General features: G+C 38.2%; 1 protein-coding gene across 2 annotated transcripts in view; it reads left to right on the top strand.

Annotated features, from left to right (window-relative positions):
- The window catches only part of LOC128690644 (RING finger protein 37), a 67,004-nt gene that overhangs the window by 32,962 nt on the left and 11,713 nt on the right, over positions 1–22,329 (top strand). The window contains exons 1-4 of one of the 2 annotated variants that reach the window (XM_053779382.2): positions 4,237–4,357; positions 9,076–9,157; positions 13,468–14,263; positions 21,149–21,257. In XM_053779382.2, coding sequence (XP_053635357.2) covers positions 4,284–4,357; positions 9,076–9,157; positions 13,468–14,263; positions 21,149–21,257 — 1,061 coding nt within the window. In that variant the 5' untranslated portion in view covers positions 4,237–4,283. Of the gene's footprint in view, positions 1–4,236; positions 4,358–9,075; positions 9,158–13,467; positions 14,264–21,148; positions 21,258–22,329 lie in introns of those variants that run through there. The other variant, XM_053779383.2, reaches the window with a different exon arrangement.

Here is a 22,329-nt window from a genome sequence, read left to right as displayed (position 1 = left end):
TAATTTCCTCTAAATTACACTGATTACATTTTACTTAGTTAACTGATTACAATAAATAATTTAATTGTAGGGAATATAGGTTCTCATGATTATTATAATCAAGGGGGAAGCGCTAAACCCAGAGGATTATACAGCGCCTGTTGGGGGGATGTGGAAGGTATTCAGGTCTAATTCAGGGAACTGGAGCACAGATCCAATTCCCTAGATCAAGAGCCGCTCACCAGCGTCAAGGAACCTACCTTGACGGGTAGTTCTCATATGACTTAATACCTTTTAAAAGTCGTATGAGAGATACACACCTACACTGTCACATAAACTTCACTTTCCTATCAATTAACACACTTCAAAATTTCCTACAGTATCAAGGTTATCTCGTACGTTTAAGAGAGGAGGAAGGACCTCTACTTAACCCTCCAGACCGTCAAATCCTGGCCTGTACCTGCTTCTTTCAGACTCCAGGGCGCATTAGGGACATATAATAAGCACAGTTATTAGTCAGCTTCCGTTCCCTGTGGTCGAGGTTCCTTTTCCGGGCAGCAAGGACCCTAATGGAAATAAGCCACTTTCTTACTTTGTGTTATCCTAAGTAATCTACACATATACTGCTACATATGACAGTTTATGTAACTGTATTTGTGTACCTGAATAAACTTATTTACTTAATAATAAACTTCCAGTGTTCTATACAACGTAAGTATGTTTATTCAGGTAATCACAAATACAGTTACATAGAGTATCACATAGCAGCATGTGTACAGAAAACCTGGGATAACCCAAAAAAAAGTCAGTGACTTATTTCCATTGGGGTTCTGGGACAAAATTGACCTAATTTGTGGGAAATGCTCAGCATAACAAGCGGTTTTCTATACAGTAGTATGTCAGTTATGGTCTGTATACCTTATACATGTAAAAATATTGTTGTCATGAAGTTATAAATAAAGACAACAGATCAGGTCAGCAAACAAAGGAGGACAGCAGAGGGCAGCAAGGGACTAGCTCCCTTAAGGTTTACTATACTAATAGCAGGAGTGTAAGAAATAAGATAGATGAGCTAAGATTAATTGCAAGTGCAAGAAACACAGATATTATTGCTATAACAGAGACCTGGCTCAATCTGAAAGATAGAGAGATGCCCTCTGAATGTCACATACAAGGCTATAAATTATTCCACACTGACAGGGTCAACAGGAAGGGTGGTGGAGTAGCGATGTATGTCAGAGACAATTTAAATTGTTGTGTTAGAAAGATATAAAATTAGAAGCGTCAGCCACTGAATTTGTTTGGTTACAGCTTCTCGAGGGCCGAGAAAAATTAATTTTGGGTGTGATTTACAGGGCCCCAAATCTTGATAGGGAGTGCAGTAAACTTCTATGGGACGAAATTCGTAAGGCATCTACATACGAAAATGTTGTGCTAATGGGAGATTTCAACTACAGACAGATTGATTGGAGCAATTTGACAGGAAATTTAGAGTCAGGTGACTTTCTTGATACGATCCAGGATTGTTTTTTAAAACAGTTTGTGACAGAGCCAACTAGGGGAAATAACCTCCTTGACTTGGTTCTTGCCAGTAGGGAAACACTAATTAATAATCTTGAGGTTAATGATGAGCTTGGGGAAAGTGATCACAAATCACTCAGTTTTAATATATCATGGAATTCCCCTAATAATGGCAATCAAGTCTCCGTCCTTGACTTCCGCTTGGCTGATTTCATAGGACTGAAAAATTACTTAGGTGGGCTGAACTGGAATGACCTGACTAAGGGTCAGGTAGGTGGTGATGGTTGCCGATATGACGCTTTCCAGGGCATAGTTCTAGCTGCTCAGTCAAATTATGTTCCAAATAGGGAAATCAGATCAAACAAAAATGATCCTAAATGGATGAACAATAGATTAAAATATTTGATTGGTCAAAAGAGAGGCATATATAGGCAAATCAAAAGAGGAGAGGGGCAATTAAGAAATCGATATATTCAGTTAGAGAGAGAAATAAAAAAGGGAATTAGAAAAGCAAAAAGAGATTATGAGGTTAAAGTTGCAAGATAATCGAAGATTCTTTCAGGTATACAGAAGTAAGATCAGGGACAAGATAGGCCCACTCAAAAGTTCCTCGGGTCAGCTCACTGACAGTGATGAGGAAATGTGTAGAATTTTTAACACATACTTCCTCTCAGTTTTTACACAGGAGGATACCAGCGATATTCCAGAAATGATAAATTATATAGAACAGGACGATAAACTGTGCACGATTAGGGTCACAAGTGACATGGTCCTTAGGCAAATAGATAAATTAAAACCTAACAAATCCCCAGGCCCTGATGAACTGTATGCAAGGGTTCTAAAGGAATGTAAAGAGGAGCTTAGCAAACCTTTGGCTAATCTTTTCAACATATCACTACAAACTGGCATGGTGCCAGATAAGTGGAAAATGGCAAATGATACCTATTTTCAAAGCAGGTGACAGGTCCTTAGCTTCGGACTATAGACCAATAAGCCTAACCTCCATAGTGGGAAAATTTATGAAATCAATAATTGCCGAGGCAGTTCGTAGCCACCTTGAAAAGCATAAATTAATCAACGAATCTCAGCATGGTTTTACAAAGGGGCGTTCCTGCCTTACGAATTTATTAACTTTTTTCATTAAGGTATTTGAAGAGGTAGATCATGGTAATGAATATGATAGTGTATATGGACTTCAGTAAGGCTTTTGACAGGGTCCCACATCAGAGACTATTGAGGAAAATTAAGGCACATGGAATAGGAGAAATTTTTTCCTGGATAGAGGCATGGTTGACAAATAGGCAGCAGAGAGTTTGCATAAATGGGGAGAAATCAGAGTGGGGAAGAGTCACGAGCGGTGTTCCACAGGGGTCAGTGTTGGGCCCCCTGCTGTTCACAATCTACATAAACGACATAGATGAGGGCATCAAGAGCGACATCAGCAAGTTTGCCGATGACACCAAAATAAATAGGCCGTCGAATTCACTCTGACGAGGACATTAGAGCACTCCAGGAAGATTTGAATAGACTGATGCAGTGGTCGGAGAAGTGGCAGATGCAGTTTAATATAGACAAATGCAAAGTTCTAAATGTTGGACAGGACAATAACCATGCCACATATAAACTAAATAATGTAGATCTTAATATTACGGATTGCGAAAAAGATTTAGGAGTTCTGGTTAGCAGTAATCTGAAACCAAGACAACAGTGCATAAGTGTTCACAATAAAGCTAATAGAATCCGTGGCTTCATATGCTCGAAATGCCTAGCCATGCTAGGCGCTCTAGTGGTACACTCTGTAATTATTATTTTACTACATGTAAACCACACAATGACCAAATTCTGTAAACTCAGCATTGTAATACTTATAGAGAATAAAGTTTGAATTTGAATATCAAGAAGCATAAATAATAGGAGTCCTCAGGTTGTTCTTCAACTCTATACATCCTTGGTTAGGCCTCATTTAGATTATGCTGCACAGTTTTGGTCACCGTATTACAGAATGGATATAAATGCTCTGGAAAATGTACAAAGGAGGATGACAAAGTTGATCCCATGTATCAGAAACCTTCCCTATGAGGACCCCTCAAGGAAGGTTCCTTGATGTTGGTGAGGGGCTCTTGATTTAGGGAATTGGATTTGTGCTCCAGTTCCCCGAATTAAGCCTGAATGCCTTCCACATCCCCCCCCCAGGCGCTGTATAATCCTCTGGGTTTAGCGCTTCCCCCTTGATTATAATAATAATTCCCTATGAGGATAGACTAAGGGCCCTGAATCTGCACTCTCTAGAAAGACGTGGAATTAGGGGGGATATGATTGAGGTGTATAAATGGAAGACAGGAATAAATAAAGGGGATGTAAATAGTGTGCTGAAAATATCTAGCCTAGACAGGACTCGCAGCAATGGTTTTAAGTTGGAAAAATTCAGATTCAGGAAGGATATAGAAGAGTACTGGTTTGGTAATAGAGTTGTGGATGAGTGGAACAAACTCCTAAGTACAGTTATAGAGGCCAGAACGTTGTGTAGCTTAAAAATAGGTTGGATAAATACATGAGTGGATATAGGTGGGTGTGAGTTGGACCTGATAGCTTGTGCTACCAGGTCGGTTGCCGTGTTCCTCCCTTAAGTCAATGTGACCTGACCTGACTAGGTTGGGTGCATTGGCTTAAGCCGATAGGAGACTTGGACCTGCCTCGCATGGGCCAGTAGGCCTTCTGCAGTGTTCCTTCGTTCTTATGTTCTTATTATCGGGAAATCGGGTTCGATACTGTGTAAGCTGTCGATGGCCCTTATACTGTGTAAGCTGTCAGTGGCCCTTATAAACCCAACACAGGAAGGAAGAGAAATACCCTTCAGGTAAGATAACTACATGTATATCAGTGGTATTATATACTGATGTTCATATTAATAAGTTATAATGTGTGTTTTATGTTGTTATATCTGACTCTTTATCTACCATGAATTTTATTACTGCTTCCTCAACTAATAAAGTCTTATAAGTGGACCAAACTTTCTCAATAAAATGTAAACATTTGTATTATTAAGCTAGGTATATGTATTGTGAACGTGTATCATGAACCTGTATCCTGAACATGCTTCCTGAACATGTATCTTGAACCTGTATCCTGAACATGTATCATGAACCTGTATCCTGAACATGCTTCCTGAACATGTATCTTGAACCTGTATCCTGAACATGTATCCTGAACTTGTATCCTGAACACGTATCCTGAACATGTATCCTGAACTTGTATGCTGAACATGTATCTTGAACTTGTATCCTGAACTTGTATCCTGAACATGTATCCTGAACTTGTATCCTGAGCCTGTATCCTGAACTTGTATCCTGAACATGTATCCTGAACTTGTATCCTGAACTTGTATCCTGAACATGTATTCTGAACATGTATCCTGAACTTGTATCCTGAACATGTATCCTGAACTTGTATCCTGAACTTGTATCCTGAACATGTATCCTGAACTTGTATCCTGAGCCTGTATCCTGAACTTGTATCCTGAACATGTATCCTAAACATGTATCCTGAACATGTATCCTGAACTTGTATCCTGAACATGCATCCTGAACTTGTATCCTGAACTTGTATCCTGAGCCTGTATCCTGAACATGTATCTTCCCTAGAAGTAAGTTAGAACCATTTATACAGGTTAATTAAAGACGGGTAGGTGGTATTTTTAATGGGGCAAAATAATATCATATTGCTAAGGAAAACTAATAAATATTTATTTCAAAATCAACGTATAAAACATAAAACAATCTGAAGGTTTATGCAGTGTATATAATATACATCAGTCAGAAGGTTCATACCATGTATAAAACATACATTAGTCTGAAGGTTCAGATGATGTATAGCATTTCAAAACTCAAGAGGATCATCAGATAGAACAATAGGAACACGTGAAATACCTGGGAATAACTATGTCGGCTGACCTTTCTTTCAAAGAACATAATAAGACAAAGGTCACGACAACCAGGAGGATGACAGGGTGGATAATGAAAATTTTCAAAACAAGGGAAATACCATCAATGGTGACACTCTTCAAATTGCTAGTGCTCTCTCATTTTGAATATTGCTTAGTGTTGACGGCTCTGCTCAAGGCAAGAGAAATATCAGAAGAGAAATGTTAGAGTTTGAACAAATACAGCCTCTCCTCACTGAGTGATGTACTCGTTTACCAACGACTCGGACTTACGATGAGCTCTCTGACCAGTATGCATACCTAAAAAATGTATATTAGAGTATTAGAGCTGGTTTCCTCTGTTCTGTTTATTACAATATACAGTGCACTACTGTATGAACATTAAAACAGTATCAATGATGGCTGACACAAATTCACTACCATTATAGTATGCTCTTCACTTAGCAACAAATTTGTTTACCAGTGTGGTTTTAGGCACGGAACTCCATCGTTAAGTGAGGAGAGGCTGTGCAGAGATCATTTATGGCCTGCATAGAGCTAGTAGAGCATTTAAATTACTGGGAATGCCTTAAAGTCTTGAATATGTACTCACTGGAGTGGAGGAGACAGACATACAGTGGAACCTTGAAAATCAAACGTACCAAAAATCAAACGCGTTTCAAATTTCAGACCGCTGGGTACGGGACCTGTCCGCTGGCCCGCTCTGTCCGCGTCCCCGCGCAGGCACTGTGAGCAGTCTAGCTTTGTTTATGCTTGAGTGAACACTAGCCTGCGCTCTCATTCACACATTTTACGATTATTTCGTTGTGTTTAGTGCTTGTGGGACTGTGAAATAAGCTGCCATATGCCCAAAGAAACTTGCTAGTGGTACCCCTGTGGTAAAGAAAGTGATAAACACCATAGATGTGAAGAAGGAAATACAGAAGTATGAGAGTGGCGTGAGACTTGTTGAGCTTGCCAGGATGTATGGCAAAAACAAGTTGACCATCGGTTCTATCCTGGCAAAGAAAGAACAAATCAAGGAAGCTGATGTTGAGTGGATGAGGTGCCTTCTTCAAAAATTAAGGAGATTTGTGCCAAATGGAATGATGTCCAAATGTTTGTGCAGAAGTACCACCCTGAGCAAGCTGAAACAAGCCATCTTTGCAACAAGTTCAGTGACAGAACCATGTCCCATTTTAGGGAAATGTTAAAGAGGCACCAGAAACAGAGGACTGTGGACAGTTATTTTGTGAGACAGGGGTCCAGTGACTCTCAAGCTGGTCCTAGTGGCATTAAAAGACAGAGAAGGGAAGTAACCCCAGAGAGGGCTTTACCTGAAGTCCTCATGGAGGGGGATTCTCCTTCCAAACACTAACCCCAACTCCCTCTCTCCTCCTCCCTATCTTCCAGATGCCATCACCAATCTTCAATAAAGGTAAGTAAAAATGTTATTTTATATTATATGTATGTATTATTTTATATGTATGTTATTTTATATGTATGTAAAACTGTAATTAATCTCTATAAAATGTATTTTTTGTGTGAATATTTTTGGGTTTCTGGAACGGATTAATTGTATTTCCATTATTTCTTATGGGAAATATTGATTCGAATTTCAGACTTTTCGAAATTAGAACTAGCTCCTGGAATGGATTAAGTTTGATTTTGAGGTTCCACTGTACTTGATAATATATAGTGTACCTGGAAGGTACTTGAATTCCTTGTCCCAAATCTGTACACTGCCATAACATATTGGAGCGAGAAATATGGGAGGAAATGCAAGATAAACCCAGTGAAAAGCAGGGGTGCGATGGGCACAATAAGGGAACATTGTGTCAACATTCGGTGCCCCAGATTATTCAACATCTTACCAGAAGATGTTAGAAACACTACTGGAACAAGTGTAGACGTCTTCAAGAGAAAACTGGTCAAGTATATTCACCAGATACCAGATCAACCAGGCCGTGATGGATATGTGGGGCAGTGAACCTCCAGCAGCAGCAACCTGGTTAACCAGGCTAACACCAGAAGAGCCTGGCCCATGGCCAGGCTCTGGGAGTAGAAAGACTAGTAACTCATCAAAGGTACAGGTAGTAATATATGTGTAAATTACCTAGGATAACCAAAAAAGGTCAGACAAAGTGACTTATTTCCATTGGCATCCAGGTTTCAGGGTTTATTTGATATAGGATCAGGATATTGTTGAGAATCACATTAAGATAAGGTGCCTTTTAACATTAAATTTGAAACAGGCAGGGCCTTTTATGGCCATCAAGTTATCAGTTCAGTTGAGTCGAACATGGGGAATATTTGAAGAGGTTTTTGTGTCTCATATTATATCCATAAGCTCTGTTGCAGTTATCAAGGAGGAGTTTCAGAGCAGGGTTTTTATTTAAAGGGATTGTCTTGCTTATATTGTGTACACGGTAGTATGAGTGAATGTTATGTATAATGAGTAAGTTTAAATTTTTGAAGAGAAGGGGAATGTTATCTGGCACTAGATTGGGTATTCGTTCATATAGTAGCTTTTTGTTCAGTGATTTGCTATAGTAGATCCCCAGGCACAAATATAGGTGAGGTAAGGATAGATTAGAGAGTAGTACAGAGTAAGTAATGCTTTTTGAGGTAAATTGTGACATATCTTAGAGAGGTTGCCCACTGTTTGGAAGACCTTGTTTTTCTTTATGTGCTGAATGTGGGAATTGAATTTTAAATTGTTGTCAAGGTATAGACCTATGAATTTTCCCGCATTTTGACTCGCAGTGTGTGAATCATTCATCGGTGGGAGACGGCCGACTTGTTGAAAAAAAAAAAAATTAGTTGGGCATTAGGTGGCCTGTGGCCTGGTAGGCAAAGCTCTCGCTTCACACGCTGTAGGTCCATGGCTTGATTCCCAGCAGGGGTGGAAGCATTGGGTGCATTTCCTTACACCTGTTTATCCCTGTTCACCCATTGGTATAATGGGTACCTAGGTGTTAGTTGTCTGGTGTGGGTTGCATCCTGGGACAAAATTGACCTAATTTGCCCGAAATACTTTGCGTAACAAAGGGCTTTCTACTTAGTAGTATGTCATTGATGTAAGCTGGGCCTGTATACCTTGTTCTTGTAGAAATAAAGATAAAAAAACTGTAACTCTGTTCCCAAACATCATGAAGGTGTTCCATGGCTCAGTTAGCAGTGCACTCAGCAGTATGCAGACAGTGTAGTTTGCAGTCTGTATGGAATACTCATATTATGTAAAGTATAATGTTGATGTGACTAAGCTTAGTACAGCTGCCTGGGCCTTGGGCACATCTGCATAGAGCAGACACCTGTGCTTGATAGTCAGGAGGTAGTCATTGCTATTTCTTAGTTGAGTACGTATTCTGTATACCTTCCATGTCTGATTCTCCTCAAGTTGAATAATCTGTATACCCTCCATGTCTGATTCTCTTCTGGTTGAGTATTCTGCATACCTTCCATGTCAGATTCTTCTTAAGTAAATACGAGGTTTAGTCTAGTGCTGTGTATTTTAAGAATTTTCTTATTATACATATCGTTTTGAGTGATGTGCATTAGTAACTTTGTCCATATACATGGATAAATAGATTCCTTTGTCTGTTGGATTAAATTTATAATTTTTGTTTTCTTTTAATTGCTTCCTTTTATGGCAGGATGGACTTCTGTGCAGGATGTCTGACTCCACGAATATCTTCCAGCAAGCCAGGAGCAGATGGCCGGGAAGTCAGTAATTTGGTAAGAAACTCGGCAACAAATCAATTTTAACTATGTATGTATCTTCAGCTTTGACACTTTGAGCCTTTGGGAACTTTCTTTAAAGGGTGACCTCATGCAGAATCTTGCTTTATATTTTAGCTGCCTTTTAAGCCTTTATTTACTTTTCATTTTACAATTACATATATGTATGTATTGGGAGTCTGGACTAAGGAATACATGAGAAAATGCCCAAAAATCCATAGTGAGATTTGAACAAATATCCCACTGAAATCTTCCTAACCAGGAATGTCTCCTCTGTCCACAAACCATACCACAGGTGGCATTAGAATATGCGATCAGAGAGTCTCAAAACTCCAGACTGACGCGTTAGCCACTGAGCCAGCTAGCTTCAATAAGATTCTCTCAACTAAGTATATTTCTACACCTGGGTAGGTTAGCACAGGCACCCCTCTGACCACAAATGCAAATTTTTACAGGTGAATCTCCTGCTAGCATGGCCGTGGTATGGTTTTGTTTGCAACCGTGTCATTATGATTTCATGAGTCCTCTGTCCAATTAGAGGTGTACCAGGCCTTGAAAGATGAAGTTGGCCAAGAGGATTTGGTAGCCGTGAATCTGAGGTCTGTTTACACATTAAACAACACAGGTTGTTGAAACAAGAGGAAATTTTATTAACACATTTCATCGAGGCTTCTCATGGACAACATTGATCCTTCAAAAAAATGTATTGTTGTAGCCCCCCTCCTGTATGCCATCAACAAAAAATAAATCTTTGCTATAGGCCCAGGTTCTTTCCACATTAAGAACAACTCAAATTCAAATGTTTATTTCTTTTATGCGTACACAGATAATGTTGTTTACAATGTAATAAAACATTGGTAGACACAAAAGAAAGCCATTAGCATGCAATACATTTCAGGCAAACTAATCCTAATGCTTAATGTCTCCTCCTCTATTAGACTGTCCACAAGGTGAATGATTGGATCTCACAGTATAACATGAAGCTTTCTGTTTTGTTGGAAATAATTGAAAATACAGGTTATTCACATCAAGTTCATTGTAATTTAAACAGTTATTTTCATAATGATAGGCAGCTATGAGAAGGAGGGTAGTCTGTAGCTGTGATGCTCTGGCAAGTGGCATTATGGCAGTGAAATTCACTGACAACACACATTTCTGTCACGCCAAAATATGCAGCATTCTATTTTACTAGATTAGAGATGGCTATGCACAGTTGTTTAACCCTTTGACTGTTTCGGTCGTATATATACGTCTTACGAGCCACCGTTTTTGACGTATACTCATAAATTCTAGCAGCTTCAAATCAAGCAGGAGAAAGCTGGTAGGCCCACATGTGAGAGAATGGGTCTGTGTGGTCAGTGTGCATCATATAAAAAAAATCCTGCAGTGCATAATGGGAAAAAAAGACTGACCGTTTTTTTAATTAAAATGCCGCCTTTGTGGTATATTTTTGTGTAGTATTTATGGTTGTATTCTCGTTTTCTTGGTCTCATTTCATAGAATGGAAAACATATTATAGAAATAGAGGTGATTTTGATTGGTTTTACTATGAAAAGAACCCTGAAATGGAGCTCAAAGTAGGGGAAATGTTTGATTTTTGCCGATGTTCAAAAGTAAACAAATGATGCCATTTTCCAATAAATGTCCAAGTAGCCATTCTAATATGCAGTCATGAGTGGGTTGACATTATTTATATAATTATTACAATATTGCAGTAGTCTGCATAACAGTAAATCTTCTATTTTTTGTTTGAATAAAAATTCAAAATAGAAAGCAAGAGTAATAGCAGAGGGGCCTGGAGACTTGACTGATGAACAATGAAAATGTTATTTTAGGGCCAGGAATGCCTGCATTGTTCATTCTGGACCCTATTTTCAAATTGTCATATTTTTTAATTTTCGTGAAATTGGCCAAATTGCCAATTTCTGACCACGTTATTGGGTAGTTGAAATCGGTAAATGGGCAGTTTCTTGCACAGTCGATAGAAAAAAATGGAGTTCTAAAGAAATAGCTATGAGTTTGGTTGACTGGAACAGTGGAATTAGCCAAAAATAGGGCTCAAAGTGGGCGAAATCGCCAATTCGTAAATATCGCCAAGGTCGCTAACTTCGTGAGAGCGTAATTCCATCAGTTTTCCATCAAATTTCGTTCTTTTGGTGTCATTACAATTGGGGAAAGATTATCATTTCATAAGATTTTTTTTTTTTTTTGGAAATTTTGCGACACCAGGAGACACCTCAGGATTTGGGGGTTGTGACAGTCAAGGGGTCAATGTAGATGAAGCTGGGTTATTTGGTATCCCCAAAGGGAAGACTTTAAGTCTCCTGAATTTTTTTTTTTTTTTTTTTTTTTTTGGCTTCTCCAACTTTTCAATTTTATTTTGCTCATAACTCAAGAATGCCTTATCCAATCAGCTTCAAGTTTTCAACACTTGTGTACAATGATGAGAACCAAATTCTTGAAACTTTCAGCATGTTCTTGTACCCAATGACCAAAGTTGTTGAACCCATTCCCACTCTTGGAATGGCTTGTATAATTTTCAAAACCCTTTGTGGCATGGCTTTAAATGTTAAAAAAAAAAAAGAGGTGCCCAAAAATTTAATATTGTGTACAGTGAAATTCAGATTTGACCATTTTAATAATAATAATATCTCTATTTCTGCAAGTACAAGGTTTACAGGCCTAGCTGACATCAATGATATACTACTATATAGAATGTCTCTTGTTATGTAGAGCATTTCAGGCAAATTAGGTCAGTTTTGTCCCAGGATGCAACCCACACCAGTTGACTAAGACCCAGGTACCCATTTTACTGATAGGTGAACATGGACAGCAGGCATCTTAAGGAAACACATCCTAATGTTTCCACCCATACTGGGGAATTAATCCCAGGACCTGTGTGTGAGCTAAGTATGCTAGCTCTCTCTCTCTCACTAGCACTCTCTCTCTCTCACACTCTGTTTGTCTGTCTACATATCTATCATTTTTGTTGTCTGGAATACAATGGAACCTCAGTATACAACCAGCTCCCTACTCGAACAAAGCTCAGCACTCGACCAAACAAATACAACCTCCCAGAACTTCACTGTAAACTATTTCGTGTTTCTTCGCATTTTTTGGTGATTTTTTGTATTATTTGTATAAATAAGTCACCATGGGGCTTACTAGGATTATTGATAACAGCCAACCAAACAGAAAATTGGTTGGGAAGAACTTGTTCGACGCTCAAATGGAGCAGCACACAAACAGCCTTCTGGAATGAATTAAGGTCACACACAGAGGTTTCACTGTAATTGAGTCTAACATCTACTGTTCGAAGGTTGTCAGAAACTTGCAATTATACCACTTGATATCTTTCCTAACAATATTAGTACAGTGGACCCCCGGTTAACGATATTTTTTCATTCCAGAAGTATGTTCAGGTGCTAGTACTGACTGAATTTGTTCCTATAAGGAATATTGTGAAGTAGATTAGTCTATTTCAGACCCCCAAACATACACATACAAACGCACTTACATAAATACACTTACATAATTGGTCGCATTGGGAGGTGATCGTTAAGCGGGGGTCCACTGTATTTTTTTCTCCTTAAAGCATCCATGGATAATGTCTGAAAAATAGCAGATAAATTTTATCTTATTTGCATGGTCCTGAATTACATTTATCTTTGCCTTTGCTATGACTTCTTTCTAGAAAATCATTTAGTATTCTTCAGTTTCTGTCAGCCTTGCGTATGTTACATAAAATTATTTATATTAGGTGAGCTCTCAGAAAGAGATTTTTTTTAACATGTTGGCCATTTCTCACTATGGCAGGGTGTCCCAGAAAAGAAGAAACACTTTCATCATTACTTACACCATCACTGTCTTGCCAGAGGCATGCCAATACTACAGTTCAAAAACTGCAACTTATCTCCACCCCTCCTTCAAAGTGCAGGCACTCTTCTTCCCAGCTCCAGGACTCAAGTCTGGCTAACTGGTTTCCCTGAATCCCTTCATAAATGTTACTTTGCTCACACTCCAACAGCACATCAAGTCATAAAAAACCATTTGCCTCATCTCACTCCTGTCTAACATGCTTACACATGTTTGCTGGAAGTCTAAGCCCCTCTCTCAGAGAAAGTGCTTCTCAAATTGTAATGCTTTTCCAAGTGTTAAAGATCTTGGATGTTTTTCGGTTTCAGCATCTCAAATATTTATAGATACATCACCTGGATAATTCCAAGTTTTTTTTTTAATTTGCACTTCCTTAATTTTTTGCCCTGTATGCCTTGAGCTATATTTTAATAAAAAAAATCATTTTTCAGATAAGTTGTGACTTGGTTGCTAGAAGAAAAGGATTTATGGGAGAATATTTCATAACACCACCTGTCGATATATCTATAGAATTTTCTGTACCTATTGACATTGGTCATATTAAACTGGGAGCTAGACTAGAACACATGTGTAGCACTGGCTTCTCTGTATTCACTGCACCTGAGGAAGTCACACAGTGCCATCAACACTCTAAAGAGTGTGATGAATACCCTCTATCAACAAGTTTTGAATCATGTTCCCCGGTATCTCTCTATACATCTGGACCATCATCTGTCCACTCCACAAGTCTGTACTCCAAAAATGCATCATCTGATTTTGTGAATAGAAAAGCACAGTCATCAGAAAATAGAGATGACAAAATTGATGGCATACAGTTTTGTGTTGGCAAGTATTATACACAAGGTGAAGATCATATTTACTTGAGGAACCCTTATTATAAACATTGGATGAATATTTCTTTACCAGCAATTAATGAGGGAAGCAACGGGTCAAGCATTTATAATGGTTCTCTCAGACATTCAAACAGACAAGCCCTTAGATGCGTGAAGAACGTAGTAATAAAAATTTTACAAACATCTGTGAAAGGTCCACCAGTTTTGTGCTTTGTTGAAATTTGGGGACAGCCAGGTATAAGTACTGGAAAAATTGAAAGGAAAGAGCTACTTCAAAAATGGGCTAGCCGGAAGAAAATTGAAGCTTCTTTGCCACTTGTGCCACGAATGTACAATTCAGACCCAGAGGAAAGCAAGACAGAAACTCCCATCAGTGAAACTTTACACATACAAGGTAAATAAATAAATGTATTCAGGTATACACAAATACAGTTACATAAGGGGTGTTAATGTTGCACTTTTATAACTATAGTGTAAGCTCACTTCTGGCAAGACAGTAATGGAGTGAATGAAAGTTTTTCTCTTTAGGGCCACCCTGCCTTGGTGGGAGACAGCCAGCATGTTAATAATAATAAAAAAGATTATCATACATAGCAACATATGTGTAGAGAACCTAGGATAACCCAAAAAGTCAGACAAAGTGACTTACAGTATTTCCATTGGGGTCCAGTACAGTATAATTAATGAAGTAACTTACTCTTAACAAATTGCACAACTATCTACCCATAACAAATTTTCCAACCACATATATTTTAAACATTTTATGTAATTTGTAATCAATTACTTTGGAATTATTTCCCATGGCCTTGTTCATATTTGTATGGATTTTCTCAAGTTCATTAGTCATGTTAGAAAATGTAAATCCAGTGGGCCCTCGAATTTAGTAGTGCCTTTTCTGTATGCAAAACTATTTTTATTATCTATAAAATGTATGTTTTGTTAATATTTCCCAAAGGAAATAATGTAAATCCAATTAACCCCTTCAGGGTCCAAGGCCCAAATCTGAAGTGGTGCCCCAGTGTCCAAGAATTTTCCAAAAAAAAATTTGTTATTTTTTCTTATGAAATGGTAGAGAATCTTTTTGTGAAGGTAATAAAACAAAAAGTACGAAATTTGATGGAAAATTGACGAAATTATGCTCTCGCGAATTTTGATGCATCAGCGATATTTACGAATCAGCGATTTTGCCGACTTTGACTCCCATTTTAGGCCAATTACATTATTCCAGTCAACCAAATTCTTAGCTATTTCACTAGTATTACTTCTATTCTATCGATTGAGCACAAGAAATCGCCAAGTCAATTGTTTCAACTACAAATTAAAGTGATCGGAAAATGTTAATTTGGCCAATTTAACACAAAGTTCAAAATATTCCAATTTCAAAATAGGTCCAGAATAAACAATGTAGGTATTCCTTGAACTAAACTAACATTTCCTCTGTTCATTAGTTACGTTTTGAGGCTTTACAAATAAATTCCATTTCGATTTTTTATTCACATAATGAATTTTTATTCACACCAAAAAATAGAAGATTTACTGTTATGCAATACTGTAATAATTGTATAAATATCATCACCATATTTGTGAATGCATATTAGACCCACCAGCTGGCGTGTATTAGACGTGTGAGGTCGTTTGTTTACTCTTGAATATCGGCAAAAATTTAACATTTCTGCTACTTTGAGCTCAGTTTCAAACCATTTACAGTGCTAAAACCAATCAAAATCATCTCTATTTCTGTAATATGTCTTCCATTCTATCAAATGAGACCAAGAAATCGCAAATAGAACTATAAAAAACATACGAAAAAACACTGCAAAGTCGCTGTTTTAATCGAAAAATCATGATTTCAGTTTTTTTCTCTCATTATACACAGCGTGCTGCAGGATCTGTTTTATGTGGTGCACACATACCACATAGATGTATTCTCTCATATCTAGGCCCAAATGTACCACTCACAGTTTATCAGAGTGAGCTGAGCTCATGACGTAGATCTACGGTTTGGACCCTGAACGTAAAGCCGTAGATCTACAGCACGGACCCTCAAAGGGTTAAACCATTCCAGACACCCAAAAATATTAACAAACAATACATTTTATAGATAATAAAAATAGTTTTGCATACAGAAAAGGCACTATTAAATTTGAGGGTCCACTGTATTATCTTGGTTTCAAGCAGAAATACATTTTTCTTGTAAAATATATTTTGTCAGTGCTGCAGCATATATTTATTGACCTCTGTTGGGTCATCATTTTTTGTAGATTGGTGTAACCCTAGCTAGTTTATACAGTGGACCCCCGCTTAACGATATTATTTCAATCCAGAAGTCTGTTTGGGTGCTGTTATAGACCGAATTTGTTCCCATAAGAAATATTGTGAATTAGATTAGTCCGTTTCAGACCCCCAAAAATACACCTACAAAAGCACTTACAAAAATACACTTACATAATTGGTCGAGTTGGGAGTTGATGGTTATGCGGGGGTCCACTGTATTAGGGAAAGTTTTGGTTTTAATTGATTAATTGAACACTGCTGCAGTAGTTGGTTATAAAACTGAGCATCTTTCTTGTATATTAATGGTGATGTTTGTCTGCTTTTTTTTTTTTTTTTCAGTAACATAATTATTGAAGTAATCTCTGTTAACTTAGTTGATGATGGGTATAGTGAGCTCGGATGGTTATCAGAGGTAATCTCTAACTTAGCCAACAGAGTTTGGGATTTTGCCTTATCAAGAAAAATTCATATAATTTATTTTCTGTCTCAGAGGCTATGGATTTGATGAGCTTATTTGGGGCCAATATTTCAGAAAGTGTTTTCCAGGTTTTTTTTTATATAACTCCTTCAATTTGACTGAATCTTTTGTATAATATGTGTAGTTATTTTGATTTCTTTATCGCATGGGCCAGTAGGCCTTCTGCAGTGTTCCTTCGTTCTTATGTTCTTATGTTTTTGCTAGTTCTTGAAATATTAAGCCCAGTCTGTATTGCTTCTCATAGTTACGTTATTTGTCCGTGGACCTGAAGAGGCCATTATTTTTTGTCACTTGTTTGGTTTTTAATGAACAATATCTATTGTAGAAGCTTTATACTGTTGGAAGAAGCTCATGAATACTTGAGTTAAGGTCTTGGTCACTGTGAAATTCTCCTTGCCAGTCAATGTTGCTGACTACTATGATAAAGTTATTTACAGATGCCTCTTCATAGAGCCTGAAGGGGAGATTTTACTAGTTTCAGGGGGTTACTTTTTTAAATTGGCAACTTGGAAGATAGTGATTAGTATTACTGTCTTTGATATTGCCCACTGTCAGAGGTGCTGGTATATTTACACATATGTGGTCAAGTGAAGTTGCTATTGTCTCAATTTTTATTTGTAGGTATTTGAAGGTATTAGAAGTTTTTCTTTCAACACACCAGCCGTATCCCACCAAGGCAGGGTGGCCCAAAAGGAAAAACAAAAGTTTCTCCTTTTACATTTAGTAATATATACAGGAGAAGAGGTTACTAGCCCCTTTGCTCCTGGCATTTTAGTTGCGTCTTAAAACACGCATGGCTTATGGAGGAAGAATTCTGTTCCACTTCCCCATGGAGATAAGAGGAAATAAACAAGAATAAGAACTAGAAAGAAAATATAAGAAAACCCAGAGGGGTGTGTGTATATATATGCTTGTACATGTATGTGTAGTGTGACCTAAGTGCAAGTAGAAGTAGCAAGACGTACCTGAAATCTTGCATGTTTATGAGACAGAAAAAAGACACCAGCAATCCTATCATCATGTAAAACAATTACAGGCTTTTGTTTTACACTCACTTGGCAGGATGGTAGTACCTCCCTGGGTGGTTGCTGTCTACCAACCTACTACCAAGGAAAAATAATAATTCTTTCTTCTTTCAACACACCAGCCATATCCCAATGAGGTGGGGTGGCCAAAAAGGACAAACGAAAGTTTCTCCTTTTAAATTTAGTAATATATACAGGAGAAGGGGTTACTAGCCCCTTGCTCCCGGCATTTTAGTCGCCTCTTACGACACGCAAGGCTTACGGAGTAAGAATTCTGTTCCACTTCCCCATGGAAATAAGAGGAAATAAACAAGAACAAGAACTAGTAAGAAATTTGAAGAAAACCCAGAGGGATGTGTGTATATATATGCTTGTACATGTATGTGTAGTGTGACCTAAGTGTAAGTAGAAGTAGCAAGACGTACCTGAAACCTTGCATATTTATGAGACAGAAAAATGGACACCAGCAATCCTACCATCATGTAAAACAATTACAGGCTTTCGTTTTACACTCACTTGGCAGGACAGTAGTACCTCCCTGGGTGGTTGCTGTCTACCAACCTACTACCAAGGAAAAATAATAATTAATTTCATTATTATATTGGTCCAGAAAAAACAAACCATACAATGGGCGGGGTTAGAACCCGCGATCAGAGAGTCTCTGGTATGGTTTGTTTGCAATTGTGTCATTACGATTTCATGGGTTATATTGGTCCAGATATGATCAACTGAGTATGTACTTGTCTCAGAAATTCTTATAGGCTTAGTTATAGTTGGTTTTAGAAATCAATTGTACATGTTAACTTTCATTGTCTCATAGGTAGACTTACATTACTGAGGCCAGTGTCACTCACATAGATATACATTTTAAGCACAGTGCTCGCAAATATGCTGTGAATGGTAAATTTTGGCGTAGACTTGGGAGAATGGGTCTTTGCAGTGAGAGTACACATAATAAAAATCCTGCCCCATGAGGTGCATGATGGGAAGAGCAAAGTTTTGACCTTGTATTTGGTTTAAAATAGCAACTTTGACCTGTTTTCTAGAATACTTTTTATGATTTTATTGGCTGATTATTTTTTTTTTTTGTATCAGTTGATAAAATGTAATACATACTACTGTATTGAAATAGAGATGATTTTCGTCAGTTTCAGGACCAGAAGTAGTTTTTAATAGGGCTCAGATTGGCGGAAATATTTGATTTTTGATGATTTAACCGAGGAAAGTACAACCTCTCCTGTCTTTCCACTGGTCTGCTTTATGGGATTTTTCTAGGTCTGTTTCAATTATTGGGATGTCATAAACCATGACCAGTCATTCATGCTTATATTTTATAAGCCACGAAATAAGATAAAACTTGTTTGTTTTTTGTGATAATAGGTAACTAGAGGACAAGTGTAATATAGGAGAGACCTGGGATGTCATTAATGAACAAATAATGGATCACTTTAGTGGCTGGAATGCATACAGTGTTGATTTTGGATTCTGTTATGTAATTAGAATTTGCTGAATTTTGTATAAATTATGAGCACACTGGCCGATTCCCACCAAGGCAGGGTGGCCCGAAAAAGAAAAGCTTTCATCATCATTCACTCCATCACTGTCTTGCCAGAAGGGTGCTTTACACTACAGTTTTTAAACTGCAACATTAACATCCCTCCTTCAGAGTGCAGGCACTGTACTTCCCATCTCCAGGACTCAAGTCCGGCCTGCCGGTTTCCCTGAATCCCTTCATAAATGTTACTTTGCTCACACTCCAACAGCACGTCAAGTATTAAAAACCATTTGTCTCCATTCACTCCTATCAAACACACTCACTCATGCCCGCTGGAAGTCCAAACCCCTTGCACACAAAACGCCCTTTACCCCCTCCCTCCAACCTTTCGTAGGCCGACCCCTACCCCGCCTTCCTTCCACTACAGACTGATACACTCTTAAAGTCATTCTGTTTCGCTCCATTCTCTCTACATGTCCGAACCACCTCAACAACCCTTCCTCAGCTCTCTGGACAACAGTTTTGGCAAACCCACACCTCCTCCTAACTTCCAAACTACGAATTCTCTGCATTATATTCACACCACACATTGCTCTCAGACATGACATCTCCACTGCCTCCAGCCTTCTCCTCGCTGCAACATTCATAACCCATGCTTCACACCCATATAAGAGCGTTGGTAAAACTATACTCTCATACATTCCCCTCTTTGACTCCAAGGACAAAGTTCTTTGTCTCCACAGACTCCTTAGTGCACCGCTCACCCTTTTCCCCTCATCAATTCTATGATTCACCTCATCTTTCATAGACCCATCCGCTGACACGTCCATTCCCAAATATCTGAATACATTCACCTCCTCCATACTCTCTCCTTCCAATCTGATATCCAATCTTTCATCACCTAATCTTTTTGTTATCCTCATAACCTTACTCTTTCCTGTATTCACTTTTAATTTTCTTCTTTTACATCTCCTACCAAATTCATCCACCAACCTCTGCAACTTCTCTTCAGAATCTCCCAAGAGCACAATGTCATCAGCAAAGAGCAACTCTGACAACTCCCAATTTATGTGTAATTCTTTATCTTTTAACTCCATGCCTCTTGCCAAAACCCTCGCATTTACTTCTCTTACTACCCCATCTATAAATATATTAAACAACCATGGTGACATCACACATCCCTGTCTAAGGCCTACTTTTACTGGGAAATAATCTCCCTCTTTCCTACATACTCTAACTTGAGCCTCACTATCCTCGTATAAAATTGGCCAAATTACCAACTTATGTGCTTTCCTGTGATTTCTTGTACTCATGCAATAGGACAGAAGAAATGATCAAAGGGATTGACTTTAAATTGTACTCAAAGTAGGCAAAATTGCTGATACATACACTGCTCAGTCTGTTAACTTTGTGCCTGCATAGTTCTACAAATTTCAGATTTTTACCCTATTTCTTGGATAATCACATACCACTAGGAATGATTGGTCATGGTTTAGAGCATCCCAGTGATTGAAGCAGACATAGTAAAAACCTATAAAACAGACTGGGGAAGTATGGGTACCTTGCCTGTCCTCAGGAAAACTAATATTTCCTTTGCTTTGAGCCTGATTTCAGTCTATTTCTGGTTCTGAAACCTACACTAATATGTCTTTCAGTTTATCAAATGATACCAAGAAATAGCCACTAAAACCATGAATACCATCCCAGAAAACTCCTTGGTGTTGCTATTTTAAACCAAATGCTAGGTTAGAGATTTGCTTTTCCTATCATGCACCACCTAGGGCAAGATCTTTTCTTATAATATACTCACTGCAAAGACAAATTCTCTCATATCTAGGCCAAAATTTACCCCTCACAGCTTATTTGAGTGAGCTGATCTCAAAACGTAAATCTACGCAAGTGATGCTGGTATTATTAAAGTATGTACGTAGATCCATGTGAGAAACAGTGAAAGGGTTTGTTTTGGGGTCCTGACAGTGAAGGGGTTAATGAATGTGTGTTTTTCAGACTCACTGGAAATACCAGAGGACTTCCTTGACCCCCTGACCTGTGAAGTGATGACAGTGCCGTTACTCCTACCCTCGGGTCACTCCATAGATGCTCACACCCTTGACAGGTTACTTACAAAATCTTTTTTTGTCAACAATATTCTTTCAGTGAAAGGGTGCCTTCATTCCCTCATTACCACCAGTGAAAGATCTTGATACTTAGAAATGGAGCTGGGCTCCACTCCCGGGATCAAACTTAATCACCTCTTATTTCTCAGATGCTGTATGACTCGTACAAGTTTAGTGTTTAGCAATAATAATGATAGTAATAATAATGATAATAGTTATAATAATAATGTAACTTCAGTTAATAAGCACACAAGGGTTAATTTATATATATTTTATTGAGTACTTGCCTTCATTGGAGGTACCTTGGCACCAGTGAAGGTCTCTTGATCCAAGGAATTGGAGTTACCCAACACTTGGATCAAACCCAGGTGCCTCCAGTTCCTTATTGCCCAAGTGCTGTATGAGTTTAGTGCTTCCCCTTAAATATAATAATCACAACCGTTGATTATTTTCTTGCTTATGCTGCAAGAATAGTAAAGTGTAGAGTTGCAGTGTTCTTTATTGATCCACATCTGTTATTAATGTAGAGTTGCAGTGCTTTATTGATGCACAACTTTTATTAGTAAAAATGATACAAGAATGAGGCACTAAGGAATATTTGTGAAAATTCTTCCTCTTTCAACAAACCGGCCATATCCCACCAAGGCAGGGTGAGGCAAAAAGAAAAATGAAAGTTTCTCTTGTTAACTTTAGTAATGTATACAGGAGAAGGGGTCACTAGCCCCTTGCTCCTGGCATTTTAGTCACCTCTTATGACATTTGTGACTTATGGAGGAAGAATTCTGTTTCACTTCCCATGGAAATAAGAGGAAAAAAACAAGAACAAGAACTAGTAAGAACATACAAGAAAACCCAGAGGGATATGTGTATGTATGCTTGTACATGTATGTGTAGTGTGACCTAAGTGTAAGTAGAAGTAGCAAAACATACCTTAAATCTTGCATGCTTATGAGATAGAAAAAAGACTCCAGCAATCCTACCATCATGTAAAACAATTACAGGCTTCCATTTTACACTCGCTTGGCAGGACAGTAGAGCTTCCCTGGGCAGTTTCTGTCTAATTTGTAAGAA

The sequence above is a fragment of the Cherax quadricarinatus genome, chromosome 29 (assembly GCF_038502225.1).
Source record: "Cherax quadricarinatus isolate ZL_2023a chromosome 29, ASM3850222v1, whole genome shotgun sequence".
Classification (NCBI taxonomy): Eukaryota; Metazoa; Arthropoda; class Malacostraca; order Decapoda; family Parastacidae; genus Cherax; species Cherax quadricarinatus.
The sequence above is the reverse complement of the archived record's forward strand: the minus strand, read 5'-3'. Positions and strand labels throughout refer to the sequence as shown.